General features: G+C 38.7%; 1 protein-coding gene across 18 annotated transcripts in view; it reads right to left on the bottom strand.

The window, feature by feature from the left end:
• Positions 1-18,223, bottom strand: part of STAG2 (STAG2 cohesin complex component) — a 164,978-nt gene that overhangs the window by 20,311 nt on the left and 126,444 nt on the right. For all 18 annotated transcript variants that reach the window (XM_008273043.4, XM_051826895.2, XM_089323666.1 and 15 more), the window contains 3 exons: positions 16,877-17,016; positions 15,032-15,133; positions 1,154-1,302 (listed from right to left, as the gene is read on the bottom strand). In XM_008273043.4, the coding sequence (XP_008271265.1) occupies positions 1,154-1,302; positions 15,032-15,133; positions 16,877-17,016 (391 nt within the window). The remainder of the gene's footprint in view (positions 1-1,153; positions 1,303-15,031; positions 15,134-16,876; positions 17,017-18,223) is intronic.

Below are 18,223 nucleotides of genomic sequence, written 5' to 3'. Positions count from 1 at the left end.
ACTCATCATTAACTTACACACCCAATATAAAATCAGCTAACTGCCAGCTTTGATAAGGAAAAGGAAATACAGATAGAAGGCTGTAACTCAAAACAAAAGGTTACTACAAAAAACAGAACACAATCAGAATGTAAAAACTTAAGGAAAAGACCCCTCTATTTAGCAGAGAGATTATAATAAAAGCCAGAAAGACACTGTTTAGTGTACGTGCTACCAAAGTGAGCATCTGATAAGAGATTTTTGTAATGTCTGATGAATGTAAGCTACTTTGCTTCATATTACTTATAAACATTTTAGGGAATGGCGCTGTGGCATATCAGGTAAAGACATTGCCTACAGTGTCGGCAACCTATATGGGCACTGGTTCAAGACCCAGATGCTCTACTTCCAAAAAAGCTCTCTGCTATGGCCTGGGAAAGCAGTGGAAGATGGCCCAAGTCCTTGAGCCCCACACCCATGAGAGAGACCTGGAAGAAGCTCCCAGCTTCGGACTGGCCCAGTTCCAATTGTTGCTGTCATTTGTGGAGTGAACCATCGGATAGAAGACCTCTCTCTCTCCCTCTGCCTCTCTGTAAGTCTGCCATTCAAATAAATAAATAAATCTTTTTTAAAAAAGATTTTATATGACTTTAATTGAAACAATAACTTCCTTATAAAGGAAATCATAATCCCAAATCATTTGTTAATTGAGATGGATCTATAACTGACCCTTAAATTTAAGAAAGGAGACATGGCATAGATTTATAAATAATAAAATATAAATTTAATATAACTATCCCAAAAAAGTTTCATGATTAAAAAATATAAGAGCTTAGAAGACTGGGTTCTAGAAACTGGGAAGAGGGATGGGGAAGATGCACAGAGGATAGTTAATAGAAGTCAATACAAGGGATAACTTCTAATTTTATACAGCACAATAGAGTAATTATGTATAGTTGAGAACCATTAGCTATAAATATCAAAACCGTAGAGGGGGTTTTGAATGTCCCAATACAAAGAAATCAGAGACAGATATACCAATTACCCTGATCTGACTATATTATAGACATTGAAACATCACTATGTGACATATGCACAATTATTCCATCAATTAAAAATAAAATACAAATATATTCTTAAAATATAAGAACTGAATAGAATTTTGGGAGATTACTTGTGTAGCATGGCAATGGCTTCTCTTGTTTTCAACTGATCAAGTCCAAAAGTTAAAGCAAAACGTCGAGCAAGTTCTTTTATGCCACTAAATGTTGAGGATGATCTATCAAAATTATAGCCATTTTCCTGTATCATTTCATTAAAAAGCTGTTTGGAAAGAAAGAAAGCATGTTAAAGTTTTTTGAGAACTATAGATTAACATCTTTAAAATATATTTTCTATTTAAAATATAGTACATGTTCAATAAAAGACATATCCTATTTCATTTTAAACATGGATTTTTAGGGGCTGGCATTGTGGCATACCAGGTTGAGCCACCACTGCAGAATGAGTATCCCATATGGGCATCAGTTTGAATCCAGGTTGCCCCACTTCCAATCCAGCTCCCTGCTGATTTGCGTGGGAAAGCAGTGGAGGATGGACCAAGTGCTTGGGACCCTGAAACCCTGAAGGGAGACCCAGATGAAGCTCCTAGATTTGCCCTGGCCACTGCAGCATTTGGGAAGTGAAGCAGAGGATGGAAGCTCTGTCTCTGTCTCTCCCTCCAACTCTTTCAAATAAATAAATATATCTTTTTTAAAAACCTATAGATTTTTAAAAACATGATACAGAGAGAACATTTGACACAGCAGTTAAAATGCCATGGGGGAATGCCCACATTCCATATTGCATTGCCTGGTTCAGTTCCAGCTCCCTGCTAATGTGCGGCCTTGGAAGCAGCAGGTAATAGTTCTAGTACTTAGAAGTTTGCCACTCATATGAGAGGCCCAGATAGAGTTCTGGGCTCCTAGCTTTGGCCTGACCCGTCCTTGACTGTTGTGGGCATTTGAGGAGTGAAAAAGAGGAAAGGAGGTCTCTTTCTGTCTGGGCATCTCTCTCTGTTTATGTCTTTCAAATAAAACAAAATAAATAATAATTTTTAAAATAATAATAACTTAAAACATGACACTAATGACCAAAATTGTAGCACATGCTATTTTTATATCCAAAGCCAGGAGACAGGAGCTTCTTATGGGTCTCCCACATGGGTACAGAGGCCCAAGGACTTGGGCATTATCCACTGATTTCCCAGGCACATTGGAAAGGAGCTGGATCGATCAGAAGTGAAGCAGCCGGGACTCAAACTGGCACCCATATGGGATGTCGGCACACCAGCCCCAATGTTAGAAACTCTTAAGGTTAGTTGTGACAGAATGCTACATATGGATATTGACACAACATATAGAAATATAAAGAAAAAGGAAATTACTAAATTATTAGGGAACCATGTTCTGTTATTTACATTTAAGTGATGACTCATCACATCAAGAATTTTTATCATAAAGTAGCAAAAGTTTTAGAATCTTGAAGTCCTCTAAGTTATAGGACTTTATCCAAAACAAATGAGAATAATAACTATGTACCATACTAAGTACAAAAATATTTCACTGATGCTTATAATGGCAAAAATGTAAAAGATTTCCACATTAAAAAAAAGAGATCATGGTTAAATTATGATCCATCTTTTAAATAGAATATTATACAGTAATTCAAGATGCTGAAGACTTCTGGTATATGTGTTTGTGTGTATGTGTGTGTGTGTGTGTGTGTATAAACAACAAAATTAGTATGTCAAAGATGTATTTGCACTCCTGTATTCACTGCAACATTATTCACAACAGCCAAGGTTTGAAATCAACGTTAAGTGGCCATCAACGGATGAAAGGACAAATTAAATTCAACACACACAAAAACACACACGTTATCCAACCTAAAAATTCTGCCATTTGTAAAAGTATGGATGAACTTGGGGGTCATTATATTAAGTGAAATAAGCCAGACATAGAAAGACAAATATTTATGATGGTAGTGCTAAGTAACATCTTTAAAAAGCTGAACACAGAAGTAAAATAGTAGGTTTCAGAGGCTAAGGTTAGGAAAAAGAGATGTTGGTCAAAGGGCACAAAGTCTCAGACAAGACAAAGATACAGTGTACATGAAGGATGATCACCACTCTCATTCACTTCAGTATCACTCAAAGTATTAGCAAAATCAATTAGAAAAGAGGAAAAAATGTAAAAGGCATCAAAACTGGAAAGCAGGAAGTCATGCTTGCAGATGACGTGATTTTCTACATGGAAAAACCTAAACACACCACCAAAAAAGCTATTGTGAATGATAAACCAAATCAGTAAAGTCTTAGGATACAAAATCAACTTAAGAAAAACAGTAGCATTTTATATACCAAAAATGATCTTGCTGAATGGCAACATCAAAAAAAATCCAATTCACAATACGTACAAAAAGTTAAACATTTAGGAATAAGTTTAACTGAAGTGAAAGATCTCCACAACGAAATTATAAAACATTGATGAAAAAATCATCAAGGACACACACAAACAAAAAGAAAGCTACTCCTTGCTCATGGATTTGAAGAATTAATGTTATTCAAATGTTCATACAACTTAAAGCAGCATACAGATTCAAAGCAATGCTTGGGAAAATACCAATGCATTCATTACAGAATTAGATAAAACAATCCTAAAATTCATATGGAACCACATAAGACCCAGAATAGCCAACATGATCCTTAAGAAAAAAAATTCAAGCTGGAGACATTACAATAGCTGATTTCAAAGCATACCACAAAGGTATACTAATAAAAACAGCATGATACTGGTACAAAAAGTGACACACAGATCAATGTAACAGAATACAAGGCCCAGAAATTAATCCACGTACTTATACTCAACTGAAGCGCCAGCATCCCATATGGGTGCTGGTTCAAGACCTGGCTGCTCCACTTCCAATCTAGCTCTCTGCTATGGCCTGGGAAAGCAGTGGAGGATGGCCCAAGTCCTTGGGCCCCTGCACCCACATGGGAGACCCAGAAGAAGCTCCTGGCTCCTGGCTTTGGATCAGCGCGGCTCCGGTCGCTGTGGCCAATTGGGGAGTGAATCATCGGATGCAAGACCTCTCTCTCTCTCTGCCTCTCCTCTATGTAACTCTAACTTTCAAATAAATAAATAAATCTTAAAAAAAAAGAAATGGGGAAAGACAGCATGTTTTCTTTCTCTCCTACCTCCCCCAGAGAGTCATATTTCTATGTATCCTAAGGATTCAGGAAGGGAAAATAAAAGAGTTAAGATTCCATGGACTCAATGGGTCCTCTCCTTGAGGGCCATGGCTGGGAAGATGAGAGCATAGGAGGAGGGCTGGGATTGTAGGCTGTAGCTGTGTTCATCAGGTACCAAAAGTTGGCCTCTCACCCCTAAACTTCTCCAGTCCAGGAGGTATCCTAGGGTGTGGCAAGAGGCTCACACTGTTGGGCAGACTGTCCTGGCCTATGTCCTCATCATTGCCCCTGCATTTGCTATCTTGTCAGCCCAGCCCCAGGCATATTACCTGCTCTTCCTGCTATAGGTGAACTTTGCATGTTGTGTATCATGTCAATTATATGAACTGTGAGCAGGGCTCATTTATTTGAAACAGATGTTTACAAAATAAAGAATAGGAAAGAGGGACCAGCGCTGTGGTACAATGGGTTAATGCCCTAGTCTGAAGCACCAACTTCCCATATGGGCAACAGTTCAAGTCCCAGCTGCTCCACTTCGACCCAGCTCTCTGCTGTGGCCTGGGAGAGCAGTGCAGGATGGCACAAGTCCTTGGGCCCCTGCACTCACGTGGGACACCTGAAGAAGCTCCTGGCTCCTGGCTCCTGGCTTCGGATCGGCACAGCTCCAGCCGATACAGCCATCTGAGTAGTGAACTATCGGATGGAAGACCTCTCTCTCTTTCTCTCTCTCTCTGCCTCTCTTCTCTTTGTGTAACTCTGACTTTCAAATACATAATCTTTAAAAAACAAAGAATAGGAAAGAAATCAACATGACTAAATAGACTCTGCAATCACCTCAACCAGGAAAACGTTTCAGAATGTGGGGAAAACTGCATTTACAGAAGACTGTCTGAGAAACAGCTTTAGTAAAGAAGTAAATAGAGGGCCAGCACTGTGGCATAGTAGGTTAAGCCTCCGCCTACAATGTTGGCATCCCATATGGGTGCCAGTTCGAGTCCTAACTGCTCCACTTCCAACACAGCACCCTGCTAATGACCTGGGAAAGCAGTGGAAGATGGCCCAGGTGCTTGGGCCCTTGTACACACGTGGGAAACCCGGAAAAAGCTCCTGGCTACTGGCTTTGGATCTGCCCAGTCCAGCCACTGTGGCCATTTAGGGAGCGAACCAGTGGATGAAGACATTTCTGTCTCTCCCTCTCTCTGTAACTCTGCCTCTCAATAAAAAAAAATTAATAAATATTGAAAAAAAAAAAAAGAAGTGACAGGAACTACAAACAGCATGGAGATTTTGAAAACCAGCAGAGAAACAAAGTACCGTAGTGCTACTGCTGCCATTCCTTCCCTGGCACCCTGACAGAGGGAAACCATCTTGACAGGGAAAAGGTTCTCTATATAAAATATTAGAACTGGGTCTGGCATTATGGCACAGTAGGTTAAGATGCCACTTGTGACACTAGCATCCCATATCAGAGCACTGGTTCAAGTCCCAGCTGCTCTGCTTCTGATCCGGCTTCCTGCTCATCCACCTGGAAAGGCAGCAGAAGGTGGCTCAAGTACTTGGGCCTCTGCCACCCATGTGGGTGACCAGGATGGAGTTCTGGGCTGCTAGCTTCAGCCTGGACTCACTACAGTCATTGCAGTCATCTGAACAGGGAACCAGCAAATGGAAAATCTTCCGCCCTCCCTCTTCCCACCCTGTCACTCTGCCTTTCAAGTAAATATTCAAAAAGAAAAATTTAAGGAAACAAAAAGTATTAGAACTGAGGATGATGAGAAATACTTCAGTAGAGAAGTGAAAATAACTGCAAATGGCATGGATACTGAAACTAACAAAGAGAAACAAAGGATGCCCCCCACTGCCTGCAGCTGCCTCCCAGTACTCTTAGCCTAGCTCCCCAGCCAGGAGATGCCATATGGCCAGGAGAAGGGTTCTATGCATAAAATATTACAACTGAGAAGACTGAGGGAAAAACTTCAGTAAGAAACTGAACGACCTGCAAACTGCACAGAGACCCTAAAGGTGAGCAGACAGAGAAGAACAAAGCCCAGTGACTGCTGCCGCCACACACTGTTCCTTCCCCAGCTCCCCCATGGAGAGACACCATCTTGATGAGAAAAGAGTCATCAGAATATATCCTTGGGGGCATAACCTACCTGCAGTTCAGGTCTCCATCATACAGCCCTCTCATAACCTGTATTCATCCAAACAGGTACAAAGTCCCCTTAACATCTCCCAGTATTAGCACTTTGGCTCATTGAGATATAGGGCCAGCATTAGTTATACTCACACAACAGGACCTGGGGAAGGTCCTAACCACATCAAACAAAAGGCCATAGTCATTAATGCCACAAGACCAAGCATCATTCACCCTTGCCTATCAGAACAAAGGGAGAGCCCTACCTATGTCCCCCAGCACCAGAAACATGCCTACAGCCCAGTGTGATTGACACATAACTCTCCTGGAATTAAAGACACACCCTGTTGGAAGCTTATTTCCATTTCAAAATTATATTACTTCCTTCACAAATTGCTAAAAACTAGACAATTGTGGCTCTTGGAGATACTTCTAACATTAAATACCAGTGAACAAATCTCTCAGAGGTTACATTTCTGGCCTCCCCTAGAACCAAAGTCAAGTTAATAAAACAAATGATACCCCACATCCCATCTAAACAAAAAAGCCTTTTCCAGCAAAACCTATTTTATAAAAAAAGGAACTAATACACCAGATACACAGATGGTTAATCTAGGGACACAGGAAACACAAAGCAAAGAACCATGGCAACTCCAAAAGAATACTACTGTTCACCGGAAGAAGATCCCAATGTGAAGTCAATCTATTAAATCCCTAAAAAGGATTTCAAAATAATGATTCTAAGGAAATTCAACAGATATTTATACAGATTGACAGTTTAAAGAAGTGAAGGAAACAATAGATGACATGAACTCAATAAAAACAAAGAAATAATTAAAAAGAACCAAATAGAAATTTTGGAGCCAAAAACTTCAATCAATGAAAAAAAATAATAAAATTGAGAGCTTCAACAGTAGAATAGACCAAGTAGAAGAAAGAATTTCTGATCTGGAGGACAAGACTTTTGAAATAACCCAAACAAAAATAAAGAGAAAGGAATCAGAATGAAGAAAGTGTATGTGATGTATGAGACATCATTAAATGAACAAATATTTGTAATAGGGATACCTGAAAGAGAAGGAAAAAGGCATTAAGAATCCACTGAATTAAATAACAGTTGAAATCTTCCGAAGTCTTAAAACAGATATGGACATCCAGATACAGGAAGCACAAACGACCCCAACCAGACTCAACCAAAAAAGATCTTCTCCAAGGCATATTATAGTCAAATTGTCAAAAGTTAAACAAGGAGAGAATCCTAAAGACAGTAAGAGAAAAAAGTCAAGTTACATATAAAGAAAAAGCAATTAGACTAATAGCAGAATCCCTAGCAGAAAGCCTATAGACAAGAAGAGAGTGGGATGGGATATTCAAGGTGTTAAAAGAAAAACTTCCAACCAAGAAGATTATATTCAGTGAAACTATCCTTTAAAAATGAAAGGAGACAAGTTGGCATTGTTGTATAGCAGGCAAAGCCACCACCTGCAACATCGGCATCCCATATAGGCAACCAGTTAGATTCCCAGCTACTCAACTTCTAATCCAGCTCCCTATTAATGGGGGCTAGGAGAAAAGCAGTGGAAAATGGCCCAAGTGTTTGAGCCCCTGCCAGCCATGTGGGAGACTCAGAAGCTCCTGGTTCCATTGTGGCCATTTGGGAAGTGAACCAGCATTTGGAAGATCTCTCTCTTGCTGTCGCTCCCTCTCTCTCTGTAACTCTGACTCTCAAATAAATAAACCTTTTTCTAAAAAAAAGTTAAGGAGAAATAAATTATTTCCCAGAAAAGCAAAAACAGAGTATTCATCACTAAAAGGCCAGCCTTACAAGAAATCCTGAAGGGAATTCTACATTAGAAGTAAACATCATGGAGGCCAACATTGTGAGATAGTGGGTAAAGCCACTACATGCAATGCCAGTATCCCATATGGGCACTGGTTTGTGTCCCAGGTGCTCTACTTCTGATCCAGCTCCCTGCAAATGGCCTGGGAAAAGCAGCAGGAAATGGCTCAAGTGTTTGGGCCCCACCACCCATGTGGGAGACTTCAGCCTGGCCCAGCACTGGCTATTGGAGCCATCTGAGGAGTGAACCAATGGATAGACCTCACTCTATCTCTCTCTCTCTGTAACTCTGACTTTCAAAATAAATAGATCTTTTTTTTAAAAGTAAAAACATCATGAATACACATCACGGTATCAAACTAATAGAGCAGATACAATCACAGACCAATCAATAAAATAAAAGTAGTTAGTTCTTATCTATCAATATAAACTGTGAATGCAAATGGATTAAATTCCCCAGTCAAAAGATATAGGCTGGCTGAATGAATTAAAAAAACTATGCATTGCCTACAAGAAATTCATGTCATAAGCAAAGTTACACATAAGGGCGAAGGGCCGGATGAAGATATAACATGCAAATGGAAACCAAAAATGAGTGGGAACAGCTATACTTGTATCAGAAAACAGACTTTAAATCAAAAGTTGTAAAAAGAGATAGAAGACATCAGATAGATAGATAGATATAGATATATACAGATAAAAGCATCAATTCAGCAAGAAGTAACAATCCTAAATATATATGCACTCAATATACATCAGATATCACTAGAGCTAAAAGGAGAAATGGGTTCCAACATAGTATTAGTGGGGATTTCAATGTTCCACTGTCATCAATGTACAGGTCATCCAGAGTGAAAAATTAGTAAAATACACCAGAGTTCAATCATACCACTGAGTAAATGAACCTAACACATTTATACATCATTTCACCAGTTATAGAATATATATTCTCATTAATACATGGATGATTTTCTAGGATTGACCATATTTTAGGCCACAAATCAAAGCTCTGTAAATTTTTTTAAGATTTATTTTTACTTATTTGAAAGACAGAATTACAGAGAGGTAGAGAAAGAGAGGTCTTCCATCTGCTGGTTCACTCCCCAAATGGCTACAACAGCTGGAGCTGAGCCAATCCAAAGTTAGGAACCAGAAGCTTCTTCTGGGTCTCCTATGTGGGTGCAGGGGCCCAAGGACTCGGACCATCTGCCACTGCTCTCGCAGGCCACAGCAGAGAGCTGGATCAGAAGAGGAGCAGTGGTGACTCAAACCAGGACCCATATGGAATGCCGACGCTTCAATCCGGGGCTTTAACTCGCTGCACCACAGCGATGGCCCAGAGGCTCTGTAAATTTTAAAAGACTGAAGGGGCCAGTGTTGTGTTGCAGCAGGGTAAGCTGTTGATCATTCATGCCAGCATCCCATATCTAAGCACCCCAGTTTGAATCCTGGCTTCTCCACTTCTTACCCATATCCTTGCTAATGTACCTGGGAAGGCAATATAGGATGGCCCAAATGCTTGGGCCCTTGCCAACCATGTTGGAGACACACATGGAGCTCTCCTGGTTCCTGCTTATGTCTGGCCTAGAACTGGCCATTGCAGCCATTTGGGGAGTGAACCAGCAGATGAAAGACCACTCTCTGATTCTCCCCTCTTGTTCTGTCATTGTGCCTTGGCAGTCCCAAAAAGACAAATATTATGTTTTCCCTGATCTGTGGTAACTAATAGAGCACAATAAAATGTAATATATGAGTGAAACTGACATTTTGAGATTTGATTATTGTTTATATCCCTTGTCTCTACTGTTGAGGAACAGTGTTTTTTCTTCGTACTATTTGATGAATTCTCTACTTAGCAGAGGGTTAAGTTTATGATTATAAAATAAGCTGAAAGTATGTCATTGTAAAATTAAAAGAAGGGGCCAGCACTGTGACACAATAGGTTAATCCCCTGCCTGCAGTGCCAGCATTTCTAGTCCTGGCCGCTCCTCTTTCGATTCAGCTCTCTGCTATGGCCTGGGAAAGCAATGGAAGATGGCCCGAGTCCTTCAGCCTCTGTATCCGCGTGGGAAACCCAGGAGAAGCTCCTGGCTCCTGGCTTCGTACTGCACCCATTGCAGCCATTTGGGAAGTGAACCAGCAGATAAAAGACCTTTCTCTATGCCTCTCTCCCTCTCTGTAACTCTACCTCTCAAATAAATATAAAATCTTCAAAAAAAAGTAAAAGAATAAGAAAGGAAGGAGGAGGGAGTGTGAAAATGTGGGTAGAAGGGAAGATAGGATGGAACATATCACTATGCTCCTAAATCTGTATATATGAAATCATGAAATTTGTTCATCTTATAAAAATTTTAAAAAATTGAAAAAATAAATATTTCTTTAAAAACATAATGAAATTATAATATGCATTTTCTCAGATCATAAAGATAGAAAACTAGAAACCAACAACAAAAACAATAGAAAATTTATAAATACATGCAAATTAAGCAACATGTTACTGAATGATCAATAGGTCATTAAGGAAACTAAAAGCAAAAACTCTCCCGAAACAAATGAAAATGGAAATACAACACATCAAAACCTGTGGGATATAGCGAAAACAGTATTGAAAGTATTTTTTAACAGTAACTTGATTAAAAAAAATAGAAAGATCTCAAACAATCTAATGCTGCATCTCAAGGACTTAACAATATAAGAACAAACCAAACCCAATAGTAAGAATCAGAGCAGAAAAACTTTAAGTTGAAACAGAAAAAAAAGATAATAACAACAAAGGGGCCAGTATTGTGGCATAGTGGTTTGGTTGAGTTGCTTCTTGTGAAGCCAGCATTCCATATCAGAGTGCCAGTTGGAGGTCTCGGTTACTTCCTGCTAATGTGACTGGTAAGTCAGTGGCAGAATACAGCCCAGGTACTTGGGCATCGCCACCAACATGGGAGACAAGGATAGAGTTTCAGCCTCCTGGATTCAGCCTGGCCGAGCCCTGACCATTGCAGCCATTTGGGGAGTCAAGTAGCAGATGGAAAAAGATCTCTTTTCTGTCTCTCCCTCTCTGTCACACTGTCTTTAAAAATTAAAAAATAAAAGATCAACGAAATGAAAAGCTTTTGTTTCAACAAGATAAACAAAATAAACATTTAGCCAGACTAACAAAGAAATAAAAGAAAAAAACTCAAATTAGAGATTAAAAGGAAGACAACTGATACCACAGAAATACAAAGGATTATAAGAAGCTACTATGAATAATTATATGCTAACAACTTGGAAAACCTTGAAGAAATGGATAAATTCATGGATATGTATAAGATTAAATAAAAAACATACAGAAAATCTGAACACACCACTAACAAGCAACAAGACAGAAGCAGTAATTCAAAGTTCAGGGCCTAATGTCTTTGCTGTTCAATCACACAAAACATTTAAGAGAAACTAACGTCCCTTTTTCAAACTATTCTAAAATATTGAAAAGGATGGAACTCTGCCAAAATCTTTTTATGAGGACAACAACATTCTCATATTGAAACCACACACAAAAAAGACACAACACATAAAGAAACCTACAGACCAATATCCTTGATGAACATAGATGCAAAAGTTCTCAATAAAATATTAGGAAATTGAATCTAAAATATCATATATCATGATCAAATGGCATTTATCCTGGAGATGCAAGAGTGGTTCAACATCAGAAAAATTAATAAACATTAATTACAGCAACAGAATAAAAAAAAAATATGATCATCTCAATAGATGCAAAGAAAGCATCTGGTAAGATTCAACCATCCTTCATGATACAAACCCTCCACAAATTAGGTAGAGAAGTAAAATAGCTCAAAACAATAAAAGGTTATATGTGACAAACCAACAGTCAATATCATACTGAATGAAGAAAAGCTGAAAGCATTTCTTCTCAGATCTGGAAAAAGGCAAGGATGTAAATTGAACGAATCAGTAGGTACCAAAGAAAGATGTGGACAAAGTGGTAATATGAAAATGTACTCTTGGTGAAAAAGGCTTTAAGATTAAGATGAATAAGATTAGAAGGAAATTATTTTACTTAGTTCTTCTATTTTATAGCTGGATTACCTGATTCACTACTTCTTTGTTTCATGATGTATTTAAGTATCCTATATAATGGGTTCATAAGCTGATGTCACATGCTAGTCTTTTCAATCAAGATTTTTTTCTCTGTTGTTGTAATTGACATAAATAAGGAAAATTTTTATTCATCTTGGCAAGGGTTTCATGTGGTTTTTTTTTTCCTGTCTCGATTGGGAGAACTGAATCTTAAAGGAGTCAACAACATCTGCCTATTTCTCCTGATTATACTTGGCCCACAGCTTTGGTTTTAAAATGCTCAGGTTAAATGGATTATTATTTTTATTTTGACCAAATAGTTTGCTCTCTCAGAATTCTTTAGATCTAAGGTTCTAAACTGTGTCTTCTGACTCTGGGGCTTCTACATGGATCCCTAGAATTCTGAAAGGATGAGACTCCCAATTTGCAAATACAATAGTTCTTTGAGTTAGATTGTGTAAAATACACCATCAGGTTATAAAATGATGCCAAATCTAGAGCTCCAACATTTTTCCTGTTTTTTTTTTTTTTAAAAAAGATTTATTTATTTATTTATTAGAAAGTCAGAGTCACAAAGAGAGAGAGAAGGAGAGGCAGAGAGAGAGAGAGAAAAGTCTTCCATCTGCTGGTTCACTTCCCAGATGGCAACAACGGCTGGAGCTGTGCAGATATGAAGCCAGGAGCTTCTTCCAGGTCTCTCGCGTCAGTACAGGGGCCCAAGGACTTGGACCATCTTCTACTGCTTTCCCAGGCCATAGCAAAGAGCTGGATCGGAAGTGGAGCAGCCGGGACTCGAACCAGCACCCACATGGGATGATGGTACTGCAAGCAGTAACTTTACCTGCTACGCCACAGCACCAGCCCCTCTCCAGAATTTTTCTAACAGGTTATGGATCCCTGGTACAGGGAAATAGCAAAGCCCCTGCATCAAAATTTCAAGAGCCAAGATAGAACAGGGCCTCTTTCACTGGGAAAGAAAACAAAACATATGCGCCCAGAAGGTTGCCATGATTAGGGCCTTTGTGTTAGGCTTGCCAAGCCAAGTACTTCAAAACAGGCAGGTCTTGGTAACTGCTACCCAAGCGAGCATCTGTGCCACACTCCATGAGAAATGTTGTTTTGGGGTCAAACTAAACAGGTACACAACCATTTGCCATTTCTTGGATGAGGCCAGACAGCTCTAGGACCAGGCCGAACACAATTAGAATTTCTGGCTAGCACTGAGTCATAGAAATCCTGGTCACTGGCTCTCCTTGGCACTACAGCTCCCATACTCCTACCATATATCTTTAAATTCACTCATTCATTTTGTCTGACAAAATAAAAGCCATCCAGATAGATTTGAGAAAGGATTCCCAGCATATCTAATTAGATGATGTGGCCAGCCCTCTGTAACACAAAAGACAATCTTTTCCGAGGCCACCCCCAAACACCATAGAACAAACTGTTTAACAGACAGAGAATCATTACCAACTCTATGCCCATATGCCCATTCAAAGAAAATACAGAAGATGGGCCTTCACCTGAGATACTCACATAAGATCATGGGTTACTTCTTCTGAGGGAAGAATGTAGCTAGACAGTTATTAGTCTATGTATATGGGAGGGGCTGAAGAAAATGGGAATTGTTTAAAAATATTTTATGGTGAATAAGGGAAGAAATATAGAAACAAGTCTTGGAAGCAGACTAGCATTTACCTTTCAAATGTCACATCATTGTTCAATATCTGATAACCTGCTGAGTGGGTTCTAGTCCCCAAACTCCCCCATTGGGGCAGGGGCACATACCCATATTCATACAAACTCCAGTCTGAATGCAGACTGAATGCAGACTGGGATCTCAGTCCTTTAATGAGATGCCACCTGGTCTGTCAGGTGTACTCTCTTCATTATACTTGGCTAGTATGCTTACTGCTAAAAAAAAAAACAAAAAAAGTATCACAGCTTCAATGGATAACACAGATTCCTTTAAAAAATAGAAAGAAAACTGCCATGTGATACAGCAATTCCACTATTGGGTGCATACTCAAGATATGAAATCACTTTCTCACAGAGCTATGTGCTGCTCATGTTTACTGAAGCACTGTTCATAATAGCCAAAATACAGAATCAACCAAAGTTGTCCATCATCAGATGAGCAGATAAAAGAAAATGTGGCATATATACACAGAAGTATATTATTTAATCATAAAAAAATGAAATCCTGCCACTTATAGCAAAATGGATGGAACTGGAAAATATCATGCTGAGTTAAATGTGCCAGACACCGAAACACAAATATTGCATATGCTGAACTCTTATATGGATTTTTAAATTAAAAAAAAAAAAAAACCACAATCTAGACACAGAATGAATGGTGATTACCAGAGGTGTGGGGGCAAGGAGTGTGACAGGGAGGAAGGAGTTTGGATAATGTGTACCAAATTAGAGTTATATAAAAGGAACTTATTATATAAATATTATAACTTAGTGTTACATAGCAAAATGGGGAGGCTGTAGTTCACAATCACCCAGTATATATTGTATGAACAAGTAAAAGAAGTTCCAAGCCTCCAATAATAAAGTAATGTCAAAGAAAGTGAAATGTTGATCACACTCATTTGATCAATACACACCACCAGTACTTCTTTATCTATTAATGAGGTTGAATATTTTGTTATTTCTACTTCTATGAATTGTCAACTGCATCCTTTGCTCAGTTTTACCTGTTACCTTGCACACTACTAGATCTTGATTCTATTAGCAAAAGTTGGTACTCCTAAAGTCTTACCTGCTGCAAACTGAGAATTAGGGTCTTAGCACACTGAATTTTGTCTATCTGCCTTGTTTTACTCATTGTTTCTTTGATGATATCTCCATAGTCATTATAATACTGGAAGAGAAATTTGCACAAATTAGCTTTTACCTCTTAAAACAGCAAAATTCACTTTAAATTAGATAAGCATGCCACCATGTATATGACCAAAATTATGCCTTCAAAGGCACAAAGGAAAGTACTATACCATCAAGATTATTTCTAAACACATAACCTCTACAAAATATTCAGAAATACCAAACTCTTAAGATAGATTTCCAGGGGTAACACAACAGATATAAACAGATTTCTCTTTATGAGCTATTAAGACTATGAACACTCCATTATCACAAGTATTCCCATAATTTATTCATTTCTATTGGGGAAGTAGACCATGAGCAGCCTATAACTTTACTCATTTCGCTTAGAAAAACTAAAAGCCTATAGACAACAATTAACAGACAATTTATTTGGTTATGACATTTACATTATACATCATACATAATTTTTTTTCTAATTTGATTATGTTTCAAAATATATACATGACAACAATCAGAGATTACAGGAACAACTGTGCCCCTATGACTAATATAATTGAGTTTAATCTAGAATACCTAGATTTTAAAATCTGTTAAGTAACTCAAAAGCACTAATATTTTTTAATAGTAACACTTACCATATCAAAAAATTAAGTTTCAAAATAACCTTCATTGGTGTTAGAATTATTTCATACAAGATATTCCAAATGGAGGATTAACTAGATTGACAAATTTATTGCATATTCCTATTTTCCTAAAAGCAAATCCTTAAAGAAGTTTACTTTTGCAATTGTGTGTGTGTGTGTGTGTGTGTGTGTTTTGACAGGCAGAGTGGACAGTGAAAGAGAGAGACAGAGAGAAAGGTCTTCCTTTGCCGTTGGTTCATCCCACAATGGCCGCCACAGCTGGCACACCACGCTGATCTGGTGGTAGGAGCCAGGTACTTATCCTGGTCTCCCACGGGGTGCAGGGCCCAAGTACTTGGGCCATCCTCCACTGCACTCCCTGGCCACAGCAGAGAGCTGGCCTGGAAGAGGGGCAACCAGGACAGAATCCGGCGCCCCGACAGGGACTAGAACCCGGTGTGCCGGCGCTGCTAGGCGGAGGATTAGCTTAGTGAGCCGCGGCGCCGGCCGCAATTGTGTTTGACGAGAATAGTTTTAAAACTCTTACCATATTTTAGTCACATATGTAGTTAGTATAATGGAACAGCAGCCTTTCTACTACTAATTCAAAATTAGAGTCTTACATATACTTATGAAAATTACTTACATATGAAAATTAAGAATAACCATTGTGAATCAAGTCACATTTTAAGAGCTGAGAGGAACATCAGCTATCACAGTGGTATGAATGAAGAAACAGGGGGAAAAAGGTATCGAAGTTTCTCAAGGTCATAAGCCCCAGAGTAACTAAGGCAAAACCACCATGCAGGTCTCATGACTCCAAAAACAATTCTTTTTAATGCTACATCAAGCAGAGGAAGGTCACTATCCCATTATCTTTAAACCAAAATGCAATTTATAATGGTAACAATCTAAGGAAGATCCTTTCCAATATTCTATGTGTAAATGTATACAATAAATCAAAAAATGTCCATTAGTTGGAGGAGTTGGAAGTATGAGGAAATGTTACTGAAAATATAACTTTTTAAATAGATGTAGTTTATACTAGAAAAGTAATTCTCAATGTAAAAATTTCAATGACAACAAGCATAAATGAGCCAGTGTTCCATTTACTACCATGCCTTTTAAACTATCTTACTATCCATGTTTCAACTTACCTTCATATACTGCTTGAAGATATCCGCAGCTGTATTCATCTCCACCACAGTATATACAATTAGCTTACAAAAGGCTGCAAGTAAATTTCTCCTCTTATGCAGAGCTTCAATTTTACTGGCTTCATCCTCCTGTTGACCATCTGGGAAAAAGTTCCACACAGACATTAAACTATTATTTCCATCATTCTGAAAAATAATTCTTACCATAAAACATCATTTTATTGGAAAATTTGAAAAAGAACAAAGCACTGAAGTTAAAATTATAACCACTCAATTTATTTCAATAGACCAATTTTTTATGTCAAATAATAATCAGATTTTCTTAATGAACTTGAAGTAAGAACTAACAGGAATTTATGTTTAAATGGTCAGGTTAAGCTTCCTACTACATTCATATACTTCCCTAACAGGATAGTTTATCAATGAGATCTGCACAATGTTGGTTTAAAGCTCCTTCTTTCTCAAACACAGCCAATCTCAGAAATTTTATTCACTCAATCCCACTGTCCATAACCAATTCTTGATGGTATATACATTTTTTTAAAATTTCCAGTCAGGGAATACCCCTGCAGTCTCCAAATACTGCTAAAGATTGTATCTAATGATTTGATAATGTAAACAAAACTGTGATGAAGTCCCTAATAGCTATATAAAGAATTTTCATCTGGGAGTGGGAACTTGGCTCAGCCATTAAGCTGCTGATTAGGATGCCCATATCCCATATTGGTGGGTCTGGATTCTAGTACAGTATCTACTCCTAATTCCAGCTTACAGCTAAGGTGAACACTGGGAGGCAGCAGCTGATGGCACATGTACTGGGGTCCTTGCCACCCTTGTGGTAGATCTGGATTGAGTTCCTGGGTTCCTGGCTGTAGTCCTGATGGAGCTCAATTGGTACTGGAGGAGTAAACCAATGTAAGAGATATCTCTCTGGGTGTTTCTATCTAAAATGTCAAATAAATAAATATTTTTAAAGTTCTACTATTTTTTAAAAAAAAATACCACTTACAGATTTACAAACACCAGGGATGTCACTGTGGCACAGCAGGTTGAGCTGCCACAAGAAGCACCAGTGTCCCATATTGGGCCACAAGTCTGAGTCCCTGCCACTCCACTTCCAATCCAGCACCCTAACGCAACAGAGAAGGTGGGAGCACATGACCCAAGTGTGTGGACCCCTCCCATCCACATGGGAGATCTGAATAATGTTCTTGGCTTCAGCTTAGACCAACTCCAGTCAATGGGGCCAGTGAACCAGCAGATGGAAGATTGGAAGATCTCTCTCTCTCTCTCTCTCTCTCTCTCTCTTTGCCTTTCTAGTATAAATAAAACAATCTTTAAAAACAC

This window comes from Oryctolagus cuniculus, chromosome X (genome assembly GCF_051225735.1).
Source record: "Oryctolagus cuniculus isolate XC-2025 breed Fujian yellow rabbit chromosome X, ASM5122573v1, whole genome shotgun sequence".
In the NCBI taxonomy this organism is placed as follows: domain Eukaryota; kingdom Metazoa; phylum Chordata; class Mammalia; order Lagomorpha; family Leporidae; genus Oryctolagus; species Oryctolagus cuniculus.
Note: the sequence above shows the minus strand (reverse complement) of the source record. Positions and strands in the feature narration are given on the sequence as shown.